This window comes from Amphiura filiformis, chromosome 3 (assembly GCF_039555335.1).
Source record: "Amphiura filiformis chromosome 3, Afil_fr2py, whole genome shotgun sequence".
Classification (NCBI taxonomy): domain Eukaryota; kingdom Metazoa; phylum Echinodermata; class Ophiuroidea; order Amphilepidida; family Amphiuridae; genus Amphiura; species Amphiura filiformis.
This window is the reverse complement of record NC_092630.1, coordinates 41,763,120-41,787,360: the sequence shown is the minus strand read 5'-3', so window position 1 is coordinate 41,787,360 and position 24,241 is coordinate 41,763,120. Positions and strand designations below refer to the sequence as shown.

Genomic DNA, 24,241 nt, shown 5'->3' with positions numbered 1-24,241 from the left:
TGTTATCAGTGTTATACATCGTACACAAGTCATCAGCTTGTGATTCTAGAAAGCACATACCCTCCCTCTGAGCGAAAATGCACGATACATCTATGACAGAAATTAGATGAACTATGGTAAGCAGTATTATTAAGCACAGAACATGGGGAGTGTGAATACTTTCTGTAATAGCATCATAGCCTACACATAAGAATCATCTTTTCATTATGCTAAAAATACTGCATGCACCGCCTTAAAATATAATACATACTATTACATACAAATTATGTACGGTATTATTATTATTTATATAATTACTATTTTAGTACATTTCATACAAATCCTGATCCAAGTGTCTTTTATAATCAATGCCAAATGTATACACTATTCTCAATACTGAATAGCTGAAAAGATTGTTTGGGGGATATATAATATGGGTGGGATATGGTTGTGTTTTTATTTATTTTTTGATCAATTAAGGCCCAGGTTATATAACTCTGCAAAGTTGAAACCTTGGAAACGCCTAGTACTGTTACAAAAGCATTAATCTTATAATTACTATACACACACATTTCATAAGGCTGAAAAATATATTAATAATATCATAATTTTCCATGCCATGATTTCTCAATACAGTAGTGCATTACATATACAAATTGAATGCAAGATGGGAATGTCTTTAGTTGCCAATCCTTGGTAAAATCTTGCGTTTACCAGAATCAGTAAGGTAAATATTATTAACATCAACTTATTTAAAACAGATTCAAGCATAGGCGGCAGAAGCGGGGAGACGGGACCATCACATCAGAAATGCAGAATCCACTGTCATTTTTAAGAAACTGGTTAAACATCACCTGTTTGGAATTGCATATTATAAGCATTAACTTTCTTTGTAATTATGTATATTTTGAATTGATAACATGTATCACGTATTTCTTTTCATTTGTTTGCATATGATTGCTCTTTGTATGTCCCCAGCGCCTTAGAACACGTTTTCTTGGTTTAGGCACTATACAAGTTTCAGGGATTGATTGATTGATTGACCCCCAAAATGAAGCAGTTAATTGCCCTGTGCATCTTGCTGTCCAAAAAAAAAAAAACAGGGTCTGCATTAAACAATTTTATTTGTGTCGCAAAAATGCTCACCAAATTTGGGAGCGAATGCTTATGAATGGAACAAAATTGCTACATATTCCAAAATTGTGTAGCAAATGATGAAAATTATGTAGCATTTTGCTTCTGCTACACACTTATTGAAGACACTGAAATAAAGACTGTGTTTTGGGCCAAAATAGGTTAAATTGCAAGTTTTAGCATGCACCGGCCCAACAAATAGCACCTGAAAATTCATCTTCATTTTGGGCTAAAACAGTCCTGTCCTTCCTAAATTATATAATGCTTCCATTGCCACTGCATTCAAGGTTTAGCTACCATTATTATCTGTGTAAAAAGTTACAAGGGCAGGTTCTTTGAAGGTGACAACATACATGTAATGTGTACAACCTGGGAGAATTGAAATTGAGGCATGTAAAACTAACCTAACATGAGGACGCTTATAATTACATTGGGAAAATAAAAAGTATATTGTTCATTACTTTTATGGCACCTTGTTACAGAGATCTAAGATCCTATTGTGATAGAAAATATATTTAATCAAAATCCAAATACAGTGATTCAGAAGAATTATGCTGCTTTGGGTTCATATGTTACTTTTGTGCATGGGTGTAGGTTCTATCATGGTATTAATTCTCTAGATGTAAAGATATTGTCCACTTCCCACAATGCATTTCTCCCATTTCATTACTGTCTGTACTTATTTGCTTATCTATAGTGGAAATTTCAATTGATTGAACACAGCCTGACAATTTTTTGTGTACATTGTGTGATGTACACCAGCGTGTACGACTGTGCATGCGTAACACGGAATCCAACCATGCCAACGCAACCGTGATTGGTTAGTATTGTATCCAAGCAGTGGCGTAGCGTTATAGGGGCGGGGGCACGTGCCCCCCAATTGATCTGAAAATTTAAAAAATCTCATAGGAAAATTGGCTTGTGACCCCCCCAATCAGACCAGGTGCCCCCCAATCATGGTCGGTGCCCCCAATGTGATGACCCACGCTACGCCACTGCAAGGTCATGTGTTCGTGTTGTAGTTTGGAATACGCAAAATATGATCACCGTTGGATCGCATACAGCTGTTGAAAGCTGTGTTCATTAAATTGAAATTCCTAGTATGGGGTGATTGTGACAAAAAGTACCTCAATGATCAGAGCACATCCGATATGTTTAATTCTTGACCCCGTTCTTGACTATCGACCCATATTTAGCCAGTCTATTCTGAACATGAATACAATGGGAATCTGTAATAGGAGTGTCATTTGATGTAATGAGGTGGTGTGTCACATTGCAAAGGATTCTGGGAAGGGTAAAATATCTTCTCTGATGTAACACAGGAAGCTATATTTATCAATGATATCATTTTATCTAAGTTCTACAGCATTGCACATCTTAGAGGCAGTTCAGTTCATTTTTATTCACAATACATACAGCTATTTTAATAAGCTCATGTACGTACTGCAAATTAAGTAGAAGGGAACTTGGAAAATATTTCAGCTATCATTGCATCAATGACATCATCATTAATTGGACATCATTAATTATATCTAATTGCTAATCACAGTTGCGTGTGACACTAAAACACTTATCTATCTCAACTACAACAAAATTGAACATTAATGCATTTACCATGTTTCCTTGCTTCACTTCTAGGTTTTAAATGTAAGAAAAAGCTTTTACACTCATTAATGTGGTACATTCAGAGAAAAGTTACACCTCACATGAGAGTCAACTGTGACACATACTTACAAAAGCAATGGGTGAATTTCTACTGTAATCAATTTGATCAGTTTTGATTACTACAAGAACTGAAAGCACACAGGCATCAATGATTGTTTGCAAGATAATATCAAAAGTCTAGATTAAAGGTGCTTGACAAGATAATAACATCATCCCCCAACTTACCCACTCTTATAAATGCACATTTTGGTAACAGGTGGAAGCTTATCATATTCTTCTCATAACCCCAGTGAAAATTTAGGCCTGGAATATGTTTAGTTCCGGCAATACAAGATAGTTTAGGTGGATACCACCCTGGAAGTCGTGTACTGTTTTATGGGCTATTAGGATACAAATTTTTTTTCTAAAATCTAAATCACTGGTGGAATTTTATTCAATGATGCCAATGCCACGCCTTAGGCGCACAATTGGGCTACTTGGCAATCACTTGCCGCTACTCAAAAAACTGTGCCGTTACTTGCCTGAAATTGGGCTACTTTGCAAAATTCAGGTTGGGGCAATAGTTTGATGTATTTTCCTTCCAATTTAGCCGATTTATATAGGTTTTGAGTCTCTGAAGCTCCGAATTTCAATTACAAATGGTTTTGTGGCCATTTATTGATCTGTCCGTAACTTCCCATTAACTATCATTAGTTTTTAAGTCAAGTGCTTTTCCACCCAATTGGGTGATTTGCATTCTAAATTCAGGTTAATCTGCCCAAATTTCCTGTATTAGGAGCTTTTTTTGGAAGCTTAAATATTGGGCTACTTGAGACTCATTTACCGCAGCCTGGTGAACCAATGTGCCGCGCCTTGACACTGAAAAGTTTTGGCAACACTGATTTTATTTACTCCAAACTTGAAATAAGAATGTTTGTGTGATCAGCCTCAATGTGAGGCAGAAATCACAATGTATTACAACTGGACCACAATCTGGTCATGCACCTTTAAATTCAAATTGCATCACAGCAAAACCAGTATCGACTGAAAAGTTATCACAAAGCAAACTACAAAGAACTATAATAATTATTGGCACCTTCGTTGATATCTCTGTAGCTTTTTTTACTGTAAACCTGACACACACACAAAAGAAAATTACTGTTACAATGTCAATATGATACCATTATACTCTATTACTTACAACCATCGGTTGCAATGGTAGTTTTCATCATTGAGCAAATTGTTCATAGAAAGCTATTTTGACTCTCTCGATGTGATGACATAGTTTGATGGCTGGTCCTAGTTTCAGATCCATACATTCTTGGACTGTGGGTAGGGTTAACAGCAGAAGAGCCTGACCATCAATCTCCTGTAAAAATAAACCAGAAATGATAAATTTGAAATTAGTCTGCATGATTCACTCACATGGATCTATAATTATGGTTTAGTGCTGCCATCGACAAGATATTTTCTAAATTGTAAATATGTTAACAAATGCATTTTTATATCTAAATATTACAACACGTGTAGTATATCATTGTAGGAAACAAAATGACACCTATGCCAGGAAGGACTGACCTATATCAATTCTGAATTCAGCCTCATAGACTTGATATACCACTTTGGAATGCTTGACTTTGCATGAATTTTTGTTACTCGCCCTTTCCGGGTAACAATCTAAATTCCCTGGCTTGGCCATCTATCTTCTTAAAATAATATTACCAGAAATCTATTTGCAGATGGATGGATTGTAATGTAGGAAACTGATAATTGAAGTTGCAGGAAATAGGGAGGCAACATGAAGATAGCTGCTGACATGTTTTTTAGGGCGGGTACGATCTTCTCTCTACATCAAAACACCAGCCATTTCCACAACTTCCTTGAGCAAAACACTTGCACAGCAAATTTTAAAGTTCATCCTGCAACTTGAAGTGGCCCGAGGTGGCACTAGCTGATATAATGAATGGCAAGGGTGTTCTGGCACATTGACACCATCTTTTATTATGCTCTTCAATCATGAGACCAAGGCTCCCACTAAGGCACGTCTGAGGTGTGATTTTCTATTTTTGGACGCTCTGTTCAGCAAGCTGCATCAATGCCTTGCGTCTGAGCGGACGCGCATGAATTTCAAATCAAAATCCAGTCTAAGCTTACTCAATCTACTTCCCATGAAATAAAATAAATATTCTAAACCTCCATCATGCATAAATGGATATTTTAGCAACACAGAGCAATGGACCAATCAGTAAAGGAGTCATTGACATTTCACCACTCCCATTTTGCGACAACTTCCGGGTCAATGAGTCAAAAAAAATTCTTTAGGCAATGGGACACGTGAACAACTCGCTCAAACACAAGAGCAAAACTTTCTAAACTATTGTACAGTGTCAGCAAGTTGCATTCATGTAATTTGTTATTGACAATTATATTTACATAAATCTTTAAAATCTCATCAGAAAAATCGTAACAAAATTATTATTATTTGGTATCCCTGATTTGGAGTTAATAATTATGGAAGGTTTTAAACTGAAAAATATTGTTTTGTTTAGAAGTTGTTCATATTGATAGCAACTTGTTGGAATCTTTTAGTTTAAGATCACCCTTATGCATCACATACATGTATGTACCCACTTTAAATTCAAGCTGTGATATATGTGCGGACAGTGACGTTAACAGGATACATTACTCCCACCCATGCCATATATTTCCTGTTAAACTGCACTACCATAAGTTGGTTAATAACCTGTTCCTTGGAACTGATCCAATCATGTCAGGGTATGAAAGCATTCCATGAAATGCTGTTGATTTTGGGTAAGACAAACCATTTTGGTAGTGTTTGCAAGGCCTAAAGGTTTAGTGCCATAATGTGGAATAACTGCCATGTTTAGAGTTTATAACATTTGTGTCTGTAGCACCATTCCCTGACACTGTTTACTTCCAGTAAATCAAGAACTTTATGGTGGTTAACATTTACAGAATATACATGTATGTTTATCCAACTTTCATGAGTGCAATGTTTTCCAGTTTTCAAGGCGATATACAGTTTGTCCACTCTGAAGTACAAAGTGACAACGCGCGCGTATACAGCCCGTAAACAGTGTGCAGTGCTGCGTCTCTGCTGCAGGTATGCATGCCCTCTAAGTCGGCACAAGGTGTGCGTCCGCGTCTGTACTTTGTACTTCAGAGTAGACTGACTGTAGTACGTTTGATCTGAGTGGAAGGCATGTTCCCACTGACAATGCCTAAAGTAGGCCCAGCATGTTCCAAAATTGGCTTGGAAAACTGCATGTCAAAATGAAGGAAATAAAACAACACAGGTATTGTGATTGATATTCGTTTGGCAAAATGCTTTCATGAAGAAGCTAGATTGACTCAAGCTGAAATCCTGTGAGGTCACACAGGTTGGAAGTGCGTGGGGTTTGGAACCGGGGGTTTGGAACTCTACCAAACACTATAATGAATGTCACGCTGCTGAAAATTCTCGGTAAAGCTAGGGATCGATCGGAGGCCCCTGGAAGACCAAACAAAAATGGCACCAAGCCAGGGAAAAGTATTCAGCCATTTCCGTCATTGTGTAGCTTAAAAAAGTCTGGTGTTGCCTACATGTAGCTCTGATTCTTTATGATAAATATGCCTGCACTGGACAACGTTGCAATGATCAGGACCAAGTCATACTATGACTATGTGTTCATTTACACCAAACATGCTACATGTATGCAATAGAAGATGCAAAGTGACATTGTGTCCATTAAACATGCAAATGTTAAATGCCACAAAATTATTATTTGCTACCTAGATATGGCAGCATGCAGAATTGAAGACGTTTCTTGAAGACATTCATTACATATAAATTTGTAAATGAATCAAAAAATAAAATTGCAACTCGCTATGCTACGTTGGATCCCGGAAACACCTGACTTTTTCATTCATCTGACGTAATAGATGACGGGGGAAACATTTCATCGTCTGGTCCAACAGCTGAATAATGTGAGCTGCTCCACTCATTCCCCTATCCCAGAAACACCAGACCTTTTCAGCCATCTGACGTAATAGATGACGGGGAAGCCTTTTACTGCAGCGTGTGACAGCTGAATAATGTGAGCTGCTCCACCCATTCCCCTATCCCAGAAACACCAGACCTTTTCAGCCATCTGACGTAATAGATGACGGGGAAGCCTTTTACTGCAGCGTGTGACAGCTGAATAATGTGAGCTGCTCCACCCATTCCCCTATCCCAGAAACACCAGACCTTTTCAGCCATCTGACGTAATAGATGACGGGAAGCCTTTTACTGCAGCGTGTGACAGCTGAATAATGTGAGCTGCTCCACTCATTCCCCTATCCCAGAAACACCAGACCTTTTCAGCCATCTGACGTAATAGATGACGGGAAGCCTTTTACTGCAGCGTGTGACAGCTGAATAATGTGAGCTGCTCCACTCATTCCCCTATCCCAGAAACACCAGACCTTTTCAGCCATCTGACGTAAAAGATGACGGGGAAACCTTTCACCACCGGATCCCATGGGTGTGGCAGCTGAAAGCGAAGTCCCCATTTCTGAATAATATGTGCTGCTTCACTCATTCCCCTATGGCTTCTCTTTTACATCACCATCAGTTGGATGCCTTAGAAGTCCAGTTTTTCAGGAAACAACATAGCATAGCGTGTTACAAATTTAAATTTTATCTACTGAAAGAATAATCTGGAACAGCCCATTAGTCACAAGGGTCATTCTCCAAAAAAGGTTCAAGTTAGGGTTTAGGGTATTTTAGCTAAGGGTTACCGATAGGGTTAGCATTACGTTTAAGGGGGTACTACACCCCTGGCCAATTTTGGTCCTATTTTTGCATTTTTCTCAAAAAGTATAGCGCATTGGTGACAGGTAAGATATGTATATTATAGGGCAAAGACTACAACTACTGCACTGAAAATTCAGCAACTCAAGGCAAGTAGTTATTGATTTATTGATCAAATATTGGTTTCCCTCATTTTTGACTGTAACTCCACAACTTTTGTCTGTGCTGAAATAAAATTTCCAGTGCAGTAGTTGTAGTCCTTGATATACATATCTTACTTGTCACCAATGCACTATAATTTTTGAGAAAAATGTAAAAATTGGGCAGGTACCCCCTTAATGGGGATAAGGTAACACTCGGTCTAGGACTCGTGGTTCTGTTTACGGTTAGGATTAGGACTTAGGTTAAGGTGAAGTTCAGGGTTGGGGAAGGATTAGGGTTTGTAAGAACTTTTGGATTAATGATGACCCATTGGACTATCAACCTGTTACCAAATAATTTACAATTATGTGATGTGATCAAGCAAAATGAGGCCAATGTCGCCAAATTGTTTTTGAGTCGTAAGCTGATTTACACTCAAATCCTGGTTTTCTTTAATTTCTTTATATAACCAATGTATTCAACTAGAACTTTTCCTTCCTACATGTAATGTGATCAAGCAAAATGAGTCAGATGTCATAAATATTGATTTTTTTTATTGCTCTGAGCAACACTAAAATGGCCATATCTCTGGAACTATTTTGCTGAAAACTCCATCATAATTAGACTTATTATTATGGAGTTTTCAACAAAATAAAGCTGTAAACATGTCTCATGTAATGAAATTTAAAACTGAATTTTGATTGACATTAAGACTCGTTTAGCTTCATTGCATCACATTTAGATCGATTTAAAGTTTTTATTACCATGATGCAGACATTGTAATTTGACTTATCCACAATTTGCTAGATCGGGTTACAAAGAAGTCCTGTTCTTCTTACCTGTTCACTGAATATATTAGATAATGTTGCACAGTCTGTCTTCAATATGAACTGCACCACTTCTTCTACAGTCCAATTCAAGGGATTGCTCTCCAAATGTAATCGATCTATCTCCTGAGTCTTCTTTTTTTGTTTCTATATACGGAAGAACAAATAGTAAAATAACTTGAATTTGTAAGTTTCAGAATGTGAGGACACTTGCTGCAGGGGTTCTGCTGGGTAAATATTTTCACCACAAGACGGTTTTGATCATATATAGTCTTAATAATGTAAATTTATGTATGTCACAAATCACAAATGTTTGTTTTCTATATAAAGCGGCATTTTGTGATCCACTGCCTCATCCCACACTTTTCTCTATCACTGGAAACTAATGTTTGTGTGCACAAAATTTCTTGCAGATTAGCAAAAATTTGTAAATTTACGTTACACAGCATATGTGCAGTGGCCTATGGAACAACAAGGGCTGGTTTTCAATGTCTTTTTGTTTTGTTTTCAAGGCGGTAATCAATGCTGTGTTTATATAATAAAATAATGTGTGAACAAATCACAATATTTTTTACTCCTTTTACAAATACATTTTAAAATATTTATTTTATTTTTCCTGCTGATTCCATTACTTGCACACAAAATTCTTCCCCACTCATTCTTCCCACTCATATGGTGAGTATCGCATAGTTCCATCATAGACAATGGTAAGAAGCCATTTTACTGAAGCAGACCCTCGCAGTGACAAATGAAAATAGATGGCTTCCTGAATAACATCCTGTTTTTTTAATTTCTTTTTTGCCCTTCAAATTTTGGAATTGTCAAAATCGGAAAAAACATTCAGATATATGTGAAACTCTTCTCAGAACGATAGTGTGCATGCAAAGTGTTCTTTTGAGTTTTCCTTCCATTTTTCCTTGGAATTTTTGAAATTGGCAAAACATTTCGATGTAATTGTGAAACTGTTCCGAGAAGCATGGTGTGTATCTCCGGATGACGTACACGACAAAAAAAGTGTTACGACGTGCAAAACCGCCAACACTCAAGTATAACAGCAACTCTGCAAGCAGGTGTACTATTGAGGAAAGTTGACTAAACATGAATCTGTGATGAATGACTGCTGATTCCTTGTAAAACGATGGATCGCATAAACTCATATGGCCCATTTCACGGTTAGGCGCCACTTTTAGTGAAAAAAACTCGAAATTTTCAAAATGGATTAAATTTAATTTAATAGGGTTTTCTTTTCCAAATAAGACCAGATTTTCATAAAATATCATTTCCCAGCTTAAATCTCGCTACTTCTTGAAGAAAATTATGATTTATTATCTCATGTTATGTAATTTTTAACAAATTTGATCAATATCGAGTAGTGTATATTTATACTTTGACTGTCCAATACATATATCATAGATATTTAAAATAAACGAGTATGTCATAGGCTCCCTTTTGACCAAATTTGGGCAAATTTTGTTGTGTAATGACAAATTTATGGCCACTTTAATGTAATTTTGTGGTAAAAAGGAAATTGACATGAAAAGGTTTACTCAACAATTTTAATAATCAATGAATGACTCTGATATTGCACAGCTTTGAAGGTCATAATATGGGTAATGTTCACAAATAATATCAGCCAGTTTGAAAACACAGGTCAAATTCAAGATTCTGATGTTTGTGCAATTTTGGATGTGACTGATGTCAATGTGAACGGAAACCACACACTGTAAAGCAGAGTATGTTTCAGAAAATAATGATTCAAAGAGTTTTCACACACTCAGTGAATTAAATGGGATATATTGAAACATATCAACCTGTGTTAGTGTTCATTTTAAAACATTGTTTACAATTTATAGAAGTGGATGTGACATTTTCAATTGTGAACGGAATGTTTCATTATGATAAACAGTTTGCTTGTCAAAAATATAAGCTTTGGGCACTTCTAACACATATATTTTGTGAGATTCTATTGAATTGAGCAATGCTAAAACGTTTTTCCTGACCCTTTATATTTTTGACAAGCAAAATGTTTATAATTTACTGAAATGTTCCGTTCACAATTGAAAATGTCACATCCGCTTCTGTAAATTGTATACAAAACTGTCCTCTAAAGACAAAGACAAAGCTTTGAAATAATCATATATGACATGTACAAAATAATAAACCTATTTTAGAAAGTCAAATATCATGTTGTTTAAGTATTTTGGCCTAAAACTACTAATTTTGAGGATGTGACATGTGAACGGAAATTGAAGCTTTTTGAATCTCCTGTCACAATTAAAGAAGGCATACTGAATTAAAGATTTGTTGTGCCTTTTGATCCCCACAAACCTGTAATGAAATAACTTCAAACTGGCATCCTAGTCCCATTCCTGTCTTAGTTCTTTGAAGAAACTATTTTGGATGTGACAGGTACCATGGATGTGACACATGTGAACGGAAACTTTGAAATGACATCTGCAAGCTAAGTTGATGAAGGAGTTTTCATTAAATGGTGTCATTAGATAGCTCATAGCAGGAGATTTTTAAAAATCAAGGAGAAAAAATTCTGCCACATTTTGTTAATAAATTATACTATTTGGAAAATTAATCGGATGTGACAAAATTGTGAACGGAATTTGTTGGCAAAAATTCAAAATATCGCTATATCTACATATTAAGAGCAACAAGTGTAATTTGTTCAACAAATAGTAACAAGACTCTGAACTTTACTAAAACACACTAGTTTGCCATTCATGTAAAGTATTAGTCGATCTATTCCACATTGAATAAGGTACATAGATGTGAACGGAAAATGTCACATCCGAATTCAGAAATTTAAATGGTTCTCATGCTAGTTTAACTGACAACTAATACTTTGTTCATGTATGGCTGTATAGTGCAACTTGTTCACTACATAAAAACAACAAAAGCAGCTGGTAGGCTCAACATAGTTAAAAGTGGCAGCATTGGAAAATAAATGTCTGTTTCCAGGTTGCTAGTGAAATGTGGTTTTTTGACCACTTCTGACCCCTGTGCGCCCTGAAAGATAATTCTAGAAAGGCCGATTAAGCTAATGCAGGTAGGCCATACAGAGACAATGAAAAATCACCAACAGTAAATTCTGTAACCCCATTATTTTTTACACACCAGGCCAGATATGTTGAAAATCAAAAAGTGGCGCCTAACCGTGAAATGGGCCATATAACATGTAAATTAAACTAATGGTCACTTTCATGCTCCTCGTCTTCCGGAGGTGAAAATATGAGCGTTTTGCGAAGTACATCCACTAATTATGAGTTCATGACTATATGGTGAAATGTCAAATTCTTAATTCCACACATGTCAATGAGCTCGCACAATATCCAGTATTAACAAACTCCAACATGAATATCTTACAACCATATCCAGCTTTAACCTCCAGAGAATAAAACAAATTAAGTATTGTAAATACCAAAAATTAGTGTTACTGTTCTGTTCTGTCACAACACAGAATTGTTATGCACAAATTTTAAAAGAAATACTTCAAGGGAAAATATAAAGCATGAGATATCTAGTCAAGAATGATATTTGGGTGTAGTGATATGATGAAACGTTGGGACATGACTCAAAATGGAATACAGCACACATTGTTTCAGGATGCTGGACCAGAATGCAATTCATGCGTACCAACGTATTGGCTTAATTGCTAAGTAATTGTGCTAATTATTCACATTTACGCTGAAATTGTTCTCATTTTCTCACATAGATGCATATGTGTACATGTAAAGGAGCTATTTGAAATTGTATGTAAGTTTGAAGACAATCCATATCTAAACTAATAGGATTACCCCCTTTAAACTCAAAGCTACAATAAATACTAGTAAACATTTTCCCCTTCATATACAGATCTGTCATGTTGAGAGTCCTAATTCGCCAGTGAAGTGGTTACACAACTCCCTGGTAACTGGATCACGCAACTTTTGGAATTGATAGTACATGCCATGATAGACTTTGTGTTGCGATCATTTCGATCGTGGTGCAGAACTCAAAAGCGTGATCCAGTTGACTTGGTGATAATCGGATTACACATAACACTTCACTGGCGAATGGTCATTTGCCTGGACCTTAAAATTCATCATAAACATGATAACACTTGATTTCATAGGAATTACTAAGTTTATTTTTATACTGGTTTATCGTAAGGCCTATAAGTTGTTGTTTTTTAAACACACATTGCGTATGATAAAGGCCTTGGAACTTTTTTGTTTCCTTTTTTTAAATTTTGTCTATTTATTTTTATTTGTTTGCAACAAAAAATAAGAAAAAAAGTCTAGGATCGGGCCTATTTTTAGGGTTGGTCGGGTTACGCCAATCAAACAGTTTTCTTTTTAGGCCTAATTTTAAGTCATATTGCTATTGTAAGTGCTCTGGGCATAATTCATTTTTGGGAACAGCGCAGTACAAATGCTGTGATATGATGAAATGCAATGTAACATAATCAAAATTTAAGATTGATTTTAAGTGTTTGAGAAGTAGACCAGCCCCCATAATAATGTTTGGTGCCACTTTGCCCAGTGCCCTACATACCTGCAGTGCATCTGCCCAATAATTTCCTTACTATTTCTTGATTCTGATCAAGTATTAGCTAAGCTGCAAGGAAACATGGCACAGTATCATGACTGCCCAGCTGTACCACATGTGCCTCTGCTGGTTATATTTAGAAACACTTGGGGTTTGACATTTGGGAATGCCGAGCATGCTTCGATCCAACTATACTAATAAGTTTAATGTGGTTATAATTATTATCTTTCTTGAAAACAAATGCTAGTTTGCAAGTGTAGTTTATATAATTCAAAACACACATTGTGAAAGAAACCAAATTAAAATTATCTTTCACAAAGGTATAGACATTCAAATTAAATATTCAATTGCAAATGGAAACTAGAAAATTTTGAACCTCCCAAAGCCAACAACAAGAGATGTAGATGAATTTATTTACCAGCTAATTTAAAAGTACAGGCTGTATCAAAATGATTGGTACCCATCAGTTTCCAGCGATATGGATACGACTGCCACATGAAAATTAAACATAGGATCCACATAATTTGTTGATCAATGTCATAAACAGTCATATAGCTGGGGTTATAATGATATGGGGGTTATTGATAAACATGCTTCTTACAAATGCAATATTGGATCCTCTTGAAATTACCATAATTGTTAGCTATATGACTGTTTATGACATTGATCAACAAATTATGTGGATCCTATGTTTAATTTTCATGTGGCAGTCGTATCCATATCGCTGGAAACTGATGGGTACCGATCATTTTGATACAGCCTGTAGTTACAAACTTTTCAATAAAAGTTACTGAAACAAAATAATCAGTCTGCCTCCGGTCATTAACTGAAATTGTTGTCCCTGCAATCATGCAGTTTTTAAAATTGGTTAAAATGTGGTTTCTCAAAAAAATATTTTGGTAGTTTACGGATCACTACATGACTATATATCATGATGTTATTTTCAAAGGCCCGGTCCACACGAGTGTGTTTTTTCCTGTCGAGTACGATCGTGTCATAATCGTATTATAATATTAGTACCGTGTGTCCGCTCAATGTCATCGGCATACTACAATCGTGTCATCATTCGCGAATGATGAAAATTTCCATCATTGGGCCGGTTTCTAGCATGATCGTGTCGTAATTAATGATGGAAATTACCTGTGTGTACGCATTTTGTCGTTGTATTTATGTTTACTCAATGGGCTTCATAATTACCGTAGCGTGAATTTATTACGACACGATGACGAGATGCTGACCGTGTGGACGCTCTCATCATTCATTAATCATAATCGTGTCATAATCGGGTAATTACGACACGATGACGAAAATATACTAGTGTGGACTGGGCCAAAGTGATGGTTTTTATGGTGAATTTTATCGTCCAAAATTGATCAATTTTACCACAGTATGCAGCTCAAAACAGCAACACACTACACAATTTTATAGACATTAAAATGAAGCTCGACTAACTAGGCATATATTTTAATTATTGTTTTTAGCTGCTGAAAAATCAAGAAGTTTGCAGCTTTGCATGGTCTTGGCTCCTAGGCGCTTATTAAAATAATTGCAAAATGAAAGTCAGAATTGGGAATTTTTTATTTACAGATAAAAATACTTAAAATTTAAATAATCAATAAATCCCAAGCCGGAAGGTTTAGATGGTAACATTATTTCAAATTTAGTTGTACACTTAATACAGTTGCATGGAAACGGGGCACTTAGACAATTCACAGTTGTCACTTAAAAAAATTGTGTAGGGGCACTTATTAGGGCCGGGGGGCACTGGTCATTGACAAGGGGGTATCATGCGTGGCCACAAGTCTCAGATAGCACCCTAAACAAGTATTTACAAGGTCTGAAAATGCACCCCTAAACAAGTATGACAAACTTGTGCAATTTTATACCCTAAATAAGTATTGACATTATTTTTGCCCCCCATTTATAGAAACAAGTAAATCAGTCATTTTTTTTACTCAAAAACCCTTCATAACAACTGGGAAAACACAAATTCAAAAGTTCATAACTTTTAACCTTTATTCCATGCTACATTTGTTTCAAAGGACCCCAAACACTGTGATTTTTGTACAAGGCATACCCTTTTTCTTAAATTTCCTTGTTTTAGATACACGATACGCAAGTACAGTGCCTGATCATAAAAAAAGACCCCTTTTACTTGAATCTTTGGCCACGCATGATACCCCCTGGTCAATGACCAGTGGCCCCCTGGGTATTAGGGAAGGGTGTTAATACCATAATCAAATAATGTGTAGGGGCCCTATCTGGGGGGGGGCACTAATTAGGGGGAGGGCACTAATTAAGTAGAATACTGTAATCTAAAACATGCATAGAAATAGTGTTTCAGTAATTCAGTTGAGGTCAGAACCACTTCCATGGAAACAATAGGCTCAGACCAGCTCAGACCTTGCAACCATACATGATCACAAGACTGATTCAGTTTAAAACAAAGCACATAAAATTATTCATTAGCAATTAAAACTTTATCTTGAGATTTCCTTGAATGATAACAATCATGGTAAACAGATGTAAGAAAGTAGAACTTGCTAAGTAAGTTCAGTGACTGCACATAGCCTGCCATTATACGATCCATTTACTGGTACTCAAAAATAAGTAGTTGTTGCCAGGTGTGACAGGAAACACATCAAAACCCCATACCCAACGTCACATTATTCTCAATTTATCGAGCAATTAACACCAGGACAAGTTTTAATTGGTGCCAACAATTATACATGAAGTGCTAAAGTAACAATTGTACTATATTAAGGGCATACATTAACGGTCAATTACATAACATGTTGACTGGGACAACAAACAGTATGCATTTTGCTCACGTTCTGTTATAATTGCTTACTGTCATCAGGGATATGAGACATTTTGTTTATTTTGTCACCGCTCTCTTTTTCAATCTAAATAAACAAAACAGATATGGACATACCCTTGAAGAGGTCAACTTCATTTCCTTCAACATGTTTAATCAATCAATCAATCAGTCTTTATTTCATTCAAAATACAACAATACAATAACAGCTAAACAGCTAAACAACACATTTGAATGAGGAGATGCTCAGAAGGCCAAAAAGGCCTGAACAAGCACCCCCTTAACCTTAGCCTACGTTTCTTAATTTGTCTAATAAAATACGATTACATACATACAAACACCCCCCCCACCCTCTTTCATACATTCATGTAGAACGACTAAGCAGGAAAAAAATGATGAATAAAGAACATGCAGAATATAAGTGTAAGACAAATTAGGATTTCATAACATATGCTCACGTATATCGCAAAAGAAAGCTGACATTTTGTGAATATAGTATAGAAGCTACGAGATCGGTTAATTTTTAATCGATTTTTTGTTTTAAAAGGGAGAAAAAATAAAACTAAGTAAATCAAAACTAAGAGGTATTAAGTGTACATTTCCATAAGGTTTGTTTTAATTTGGGATCTAAAGAGTTTTACTGATGTAGCCGTTTTGGCGCATCTGTCGATCGAATGCCATTTTCTTGGCCCGGCGGTTCTTATTGTTTTGTTAGCAAACTCTGTTTTTGTAAGACAGATCTTGTAATCTTCAGCGTTTCTTGTGTGATACCTGAGGTGATTCCTCTGCTCAACGAAATAACTATTGAAGGCCTTTGGTAACAGATTGGTATTATACTTGTACATGAAAGTGCTTAGTTCTAGATCATAACTATCATAAACATTAAGCAAATTGTAATTCTTGAAAATAGGAGCTGAGTGACTTAAAAGTGACTATTCGATATCATTCTAAGGGCTTTTTTTTTTAAGTTTTTAAAATCTTTTCCAAATATTTTTTACAAGTATTTCCCCATGCTAAGATACCGTAGTTTATGTAAGGAAGTATTAAAGTACAATATAGTGAATACATTATTCGCTCGGGAACAAAATGTTTCAGTTGGTTTATTACACCAACACCTCTAGATATATTCTTTGAGATGTTGGTAATATGAAATTTCCAAGTTAGATTCTCATCAATTGTCACTCCAAGAAATTTGGTCTTATTCAACCTTTCCAGGATTACATTATCTAATATAATATTATTAGTAACATTGTACAATACGCGTGATGTTTTGTGAGTTGTACCAAGCACCATATAATTAGTCTTGCTTGCATTCACTGATAGCTTATTAGCCTTAAACCAATTATTAACTTCTTTTAATTCATTGTTGATAAGATCGTATTTGGACACAATGTCCTTATGTGAATAAGTTATAGTAGTATCATCGGCAAACAAGACAAATTTTAGAATGGTGGAAGTATTTATGATATCATTAACATACAAAATGAACAATAATGGGCCTAGGATGGAGCCTTGAGGTACTCCACATATTATATCTTTATATTCAGATTTACAAGAATTGTAATACACATACTGTTTTCTATTATGTAAGTAATCTTTAAACCATTTTAAAACGATTTCCTCTAAAACCATAATGTTCCAGTTTATGTAATAAAATACTATGGTCGATAGTGTCAAAGGCTTTCGACAAATCTAAGAAAATCCCAACAGTTGTCTCATTGTTTTACAGCATTACTAATTTTGTCAATAAATTCCAAGATAGCCATATAGGTAGAATGTTTAGATCTAAAGCCAAATTGCTTATCATTTAGAATTTCATATTTATCAATGTAATGTATGCATCTGTTGAATACAAGCCTTTCAAGTATTTTTGAAAAGCATGGCAGGACAGAAACTGGACGATAGTTGGAGAAAACTTCTGGATTTTCTTTCTTATAAATGGGAATTACCTTTGCGATCTTTAACTCATTTGGTACTACACCAGTAGTAATAGACAGGTTGAATATGATAGTTAACGGAATCGATATTTCCTTTGCAATCCTTTTTACCACGTAATTACCAATAGTATCGTGACCAGCACTCTTGTTTTGATTAAATTTATGTATTATTTTTATAACGCTTCATTAACAATTGGTTTCATGTACATGCTACTGCTTAATGGGCTCTTTAAATAATCATAGTACTTCTTGCCATTTGTTGTAATCTTGGAAGCTAATTTAGGTCCAATGTTAACAAAATATTCATTAAATTCATTTGAAATTTTCTGGGGATCTGACACCGTTTCGCCTTCATCATTTTTGAATTTAGCTTGCATATTTCTTTTGTTGTTACGTCCAATAATACTATTTATTGTTTTCCAAGTTTTTTGTAGATTGTATTTAACAGATTCAAATTTCTTTTTATAAAACTCTCTTTTTGATTTTCTTATTAACGTGTTTAACTTATTTCTATATGTTTTGAATGACTCAAGCGTTTCATCACATGGCTTTTGTATATACCTCTTATACATCTTATTCTTAGTTTTTATACTTTTGAGAAGACCTCTACTTATCCAAGGAAATTTTGGTTCTTTTTTATTATTACTCTTGCATTTTGTCAAAGGCACACATTCATCATATACATTATTGAAAATATGTATAAACTTATTGTAACTATCATTTACATCTTCATTATCCAGTTCAGCATGCCAATTCACATTGGAAAGTTTTTGCTTCAAATTATTTATATTACAAGTATTATGATTCCTCTTATAGAAGTAATTTCTTTCATTAGGCGATGTTTTTCTTACTGCCCGATTTTTGAGTACTATAGTTAATAGATGATCACTGACATCAGTAACTATTATTTCTGAGTTTACATCGTTGTGATTATTTGTAAGTATATTATCAATAATGGTTGCACTATGTTCAGTTATTCTAGTTGGTTTGTAAATTGTTGGCATGAACGAATATGAATAAACAAGATTAAGATACTCATGAGTTTGTTTGTGACAGTCATCCTTTAACAAGTCTATATTAAAATCCCCATTAGATAGCATTCCTTATTTTCTTTAGTTATTTGATCAAAAATAGGACCAATATCTTTGATGAAATGCTCAATTTTCGTATGTACACGATAAATGGCACCTACTAACATATTTCGTGTATTTTCTCTTTCTATTTCTACAAAACAAGATTCAAAATTAGAGTTTGAATTACAAAGATCAGACCTCAGTTTATATTTGATTGAAGTGGAAATATATAAACAAACACCCCTTTTTTCTCTTTCTGTTCTGTTTGTATATTCCATATTATAACCATTCAAGTTGAAGTATTCGGATGGCGATTCTTTTAAGTGAGTTTCAGATAGGCCAATGATGTTAAATTCGTGATTTAAGGTCTTAATGTTTTCTTTTAATTTTTCAAAATTTTTCTTGATACTTCTAATGTTAACATTCAGTATGGAGAGTTCACTATTGGTATCAATATATTTTTGGCTGAATTCTTCCGTGTTAAATAATTGCATTCTGGTATTTTGTTCATTTCAATAAATTCGCATTTTTTGTTATTATTTTGAAATCTAATTGGATTAAACATCATTTTATCATATTTGTCTATATTAATATCCGATATGTGGATTGTTTCTCCAGATTCATTCATAAGGTCATTATCGCCATCAGAATCCTCATCATTATCTATATTCTCATCATTGATTTTGGAACATTTATTACATACATATTCATCTATTTTAAGTAACGAAATTTCCTTTCGACTGAGGTTCATACATTTCTTATGCACATAGTTTTTACATATTTTACATGAGAAAATTTGATGTTTCTTTTGCATGTTCTTTTTACAAACGATACATTTTTCTTTACCTGCCATTTACGTCTACACACATACAATCTTATAAAACAAATATAAATAATAAAACAACAACAACAGTATATATACTGTATATCTTAATTTTGTACGATCAAATTATAGAGTGCTCAATAGGACGTGATGTACAAACAATTTGGTGAAAACCCTGCATGCAAAATATCCTAGACTTAACGCCGTGGTTTTTAAGAAGTAAAATGTGGGTAGTGAAGAGCTAAGCTTATTCAATAATTGAGTATCGATATAATATTGAGTATCGATATAATATTGAGTATCGATATAATATTGATCAGCATTGCATACATTCAATCTACACACCAAATAGTTTTATTACACATGATTGCTATATTAAGTAGCAAGGACTATTTAGCATTAAGTGAGAACAACTTAAAACATCTCCCTGGTACCTAATTTAGTCAGTTAACAGTTTTAAAGGTAATAATAGTATTATGGTATTTGCTCGATAGTGATTGAATAACATTGCATAAAATTCATCAAGAGAAAGACTCTGATTAATGATTGTACAGAAATTTATCGAATTTTCGTATTGAACAACCTTACAATACTATTATAGTTTAGCCATATTTAACATGCATGTGTATAGGGGCCTACAGCTACGCCATTTTGATATACAACGATTTCAGAATATAATATTGAACACAGTTAATAATTTTATTATTTATATCTGATATATCTTGAATCTTCAAGACAAACATTTGTCAATAATTTTGTAGCATTCAAGTTCACACTTTCACAGTTATCATTAACTTAATTAGTCTGTTTTTTCTCTGCTTTCCCATGCTGGTCTGTTTAAGTGACATGATCAAGCAAAATCAGCAGTTAGTAAACATGGTAATATGGAATTTGAGATCTATGGTCAAGAAGTGTACTATTTCTTATAAATGTACTGTTTTCAGCAATAAAAAAATGAATCGCATCTGTGGAGCCATTCAAATATTAAGCAATTATTTTCACTATCATTCATAGTAGTAGTTAAAATGGACACCAATATCAAATAGTGGGATATAGACTTTCGTTTAACAAGTCTCAATCAAGTAAGCTCCTTCCTGGGAAGCCTAGAAATCCCAAGGGAAATTGTGCTTTCCCAAAATAAAGAAATAGAGAAGAATTTGAGAGAAATAATGAATATATTTCTGTTTAGCTTATCTTCCCGAGAAAACTAAGGGGGGGGGGGTTGCAAAAACAGCAAAAAGTAGGTATACAGAAGGTCAGCATCATGGCATGTCCCTTTACAAATTTTCATTTTCCAAAGAACCCTCTCCAAGGGGAAAACAAGTATGGTTTACATGAATAAAGAGTACCATAATCAGTGGCGGAACCACGGGGGGGTCAGAACTCTTTCCCCCAGTCAGAACTCTTTCCCCCGTAAAACCCAAAATTACAATTTCCAATTTTTGCAGCAATTTTGCATAAAATTTGTTGATTTTGCCCCCCTGAAATTCACTTTGTCCCCTTAATGCCCTCCCGAAAAAATTCCTGGTGCCGCCACTGACCATAATACACAATGGATCACACCTTAAAATACCTCAACTCATGTTTAAGGGTATTGCTATTGTTAAATAAACTTGATTTAAGTTGATTATGTATCTACCCTTCTTTGGATATGAACTAATAACCGATGACTTGCCAATGTCCTAAAATTAAACACACCTACAGCAATTCAATTAACAAGACCTTTGTTCTTAAATATTCATTGTAAGCCATCCAAGAACTACTGCCCACATTTGGTTTTGCAGTACCATATAGAAATTCTACATGCCCACATACTGTGGTGTGCAGTGTGACCAGGAAGGTAGTATGGCCAAGCTGTAGGAAGCTATAAAATTATCACTCAGGAAATTATGAGTGAAGGAGTGAGCTAGCAAAATGCAGGCAGCACGTAATCTACATTTTATTTATGTAGGAAGACTGGCAATTATTTATATGAGGACACACACTTGGCACTCGCTTGTATACCTACCCACGCACACAGTGTATACTATTTCTAACTCACAAATATGCCTGAGAAAACAAACTATTGCTTTGTATACAATCAACTTCACATAACTTGCTGCTTGTACATGTGAGCCTGTCCACCTAAATCCCTTCTTCTGGCCCCACCACACCCCTTCTTCCCATTCCTTATGTCCCTTATTCTTAATAAGTATCCCTCCAGAGTTGACTACCCCATACTACACAGGCAATGAGTGAAGAAGTGAGCTAGCATTGTTACTGCTGTACGGTATTAACATTTTGAGGTCCTTGGATGTTGACTATGATGTATTAATAGAGTTCCAATCTCTAAATGTTCTCAGAAAAAAGAAATTGTAACATGTTTTTCTACTTTCACAAAAAAATCTTGCACACTATTTAATTGTTATCACCTTGCATAAATGGGGACTGTAATGTACACGTGTGCGGAATAAACGTGTGTGCTCACTGAAACACTAATTAGTAGCTGACTGAGTGACTGCATAAGTCTTCTTGATAAATAATGAAGTTCACTAAAAAAAATGTCTTCTATATAGAGTTTAATAGTATAATTATAACATGTAAACATATCTCTGGACTTTGGTTTTAAAAACAACACAATATCATTTAATTGTTATCAACTTGTATAAACTGGGACTGTACTGTACACGTGCGCGGAATAAACGTGTTTGCTCACTGAAACACTAATTAGTAGCTGACTGACTGACTGACTGCATAAGTCTTCTTGATAATAAGGAAGTTCACTGAAACAATGTCTTCTGTATAGAGTTAAATAGTAATCTATCATGTAAACATGTCTCTGAACTTTGGTTTAAAAAACAATACAAATTAAGGGGCTGCACAGTCTTATGGGTGCATTTAATTAATCATCTGTTTTTAGTTATGTCCTATTTATACCTCACTGTGTGGAATGAAATAGTGATTCTCTTTGTTTTACTTCATTACAACTAAGATTTCTTTAATGATAATTCTATAACTGTAATTTTGATGGAAATGGTGAAGTTTTATCAAATCAAATTATCAAATCAAACCCAATTATTTTACTAAATTGTTAACAAAATGTAATCATTTCATTTTCTTTGGAATTGGGGGTGTCATAGAATTTATATACCAAAAATACAAGGTTCATAATTTTTGTAAACCACAAATAGGGGGGGGGGGTAAAATGATCAAGGGATGGTGACTAAAAATGCACACATTTTTTAACTTCCAATCAAAATGTGCGCACAATCTTTAGTTCTAATCAAAATGTTTGTGCGCTCCTTTGTACTTGTGACTGTATTATTTTATTATTTATTATCTTTACCCAGGGTATGCCCGAATCAGCTTAAAGCTGTTCCCACCGGGCCCTGAATTCTGTGAAGCTCATAAAAAAAAGAGTTCATATAAAATGAATGAAAGAGAAGAACAGTGATATGACAACTCCATAAATCATTCATGTTTTCAATCTTCAGAATTCATAACCTGCCTTGTATGAATTTCAAATTCATATAACCACTTGGATGTACATTATTTTCCTCAGAAAATAGTTCCAAAGATATTGAAATATATTGTCAGTTTTCTTCCTGACAACAGTAGAGCATCATTAAGAATTCCTATCCAAACAGAAAATAGCTTGTTTTTTACCTTCAAATACTTAATTAGTTCCTGAGAAAACTGCAATTCATTATGGTGAAGAAGCCACTACACCTACCTATACTTAAATTTATCTTCACAATGGTGAAACATCACAAAAGTAATTATATGGTCCTCCCACGCTTGTTTCCATTATATATGATGTTTTGCTCTGTTACAAAACAACTCACTTTTGCACGTACTCCATCTATGTCAGCAGATATGAAGCGTCCTGATAACAAATGAACCCTATTTGCGCCCTCTTTTTCACATCTGATTTGAGTGACCAAGTGACATGAATAATTTCATGCATTTTTCTTTCAAAACTAAAGAAATTTACAAGTTTATCAACAGTGACGCAGTTTTTGAGTTTGGTATTTTTATTCAGGGGGGAGGCCGGCAAAGATTGGCTGAATTTTGACGTCGTCATTGGTTTTACACGTAAACACAAAAATGTCTCAAATTATTCCAAAACTGTACGTATGTTATTAAGCACTATTTTATCAGTCTAAATCCGTTGAGGTTCGCCAGTGAACTTCATTGTAAGTACTGTTTTTTGAATGTTTTGTATGAATAACGCACGGTATGTTTATGATATATACCTAAAATTTCCCCCATTGTGGTTCACGGTTAACGTGGTGTAATGGTAACGGTTGTCGCCTGCGGTGCATAGGGTCCCGAGATCGAGTCCCGCTCACTCCCGGCTATAATTTTTTTTTTCTTCACATTCATTTTGAATCCAAAAATATTTATTTTTATGTGAAAATTTATACATTCACTGAGAAATATATTTTGTGCATTTTTTTTTCTTTTTTTGTGCCAATAGAGCTAAAAACACAACTCGGCACGGAGCGTCCAATGTCCAGGCAGTGTTGCCGTCATATTGTCTGTTTTGTTT

The 24,241-nt window shown here is 34.8% G+C and overlaps 1 protein-coding gene across 1 annotated transcript in view; it reads right to left on the bottom strand.

Annotated features, from left to right (window-relative positions):
* Positions 1 to 2,045: 2,045 nt before the first annotated feature.
* Positions 2,046 to 24,241, bottom strand: part of LOC140148538 (uncharacterized) — a 56,095-nt gene continuing 33,899 nt past the window's right edge. The window contains exons 22-23 of the mRNA XM_072170532.1: positions 8,533 to 8,667; positions 2,046 to 4,126 (exon numbers count right to left, since the gene is read on the bottom strand). Of these exons, the coding sequence (XP_072026633.1) occupies positions 3,986 to 4,126; positions 8,533 to 8,667 (276 nt within the window). The 3' untranslated portion in view covers positions 2,046 to 3,985. The remainder of the gene's footprint in view (positions 4,127 to 8,532; positions 8,668 to 24,241) is intronic.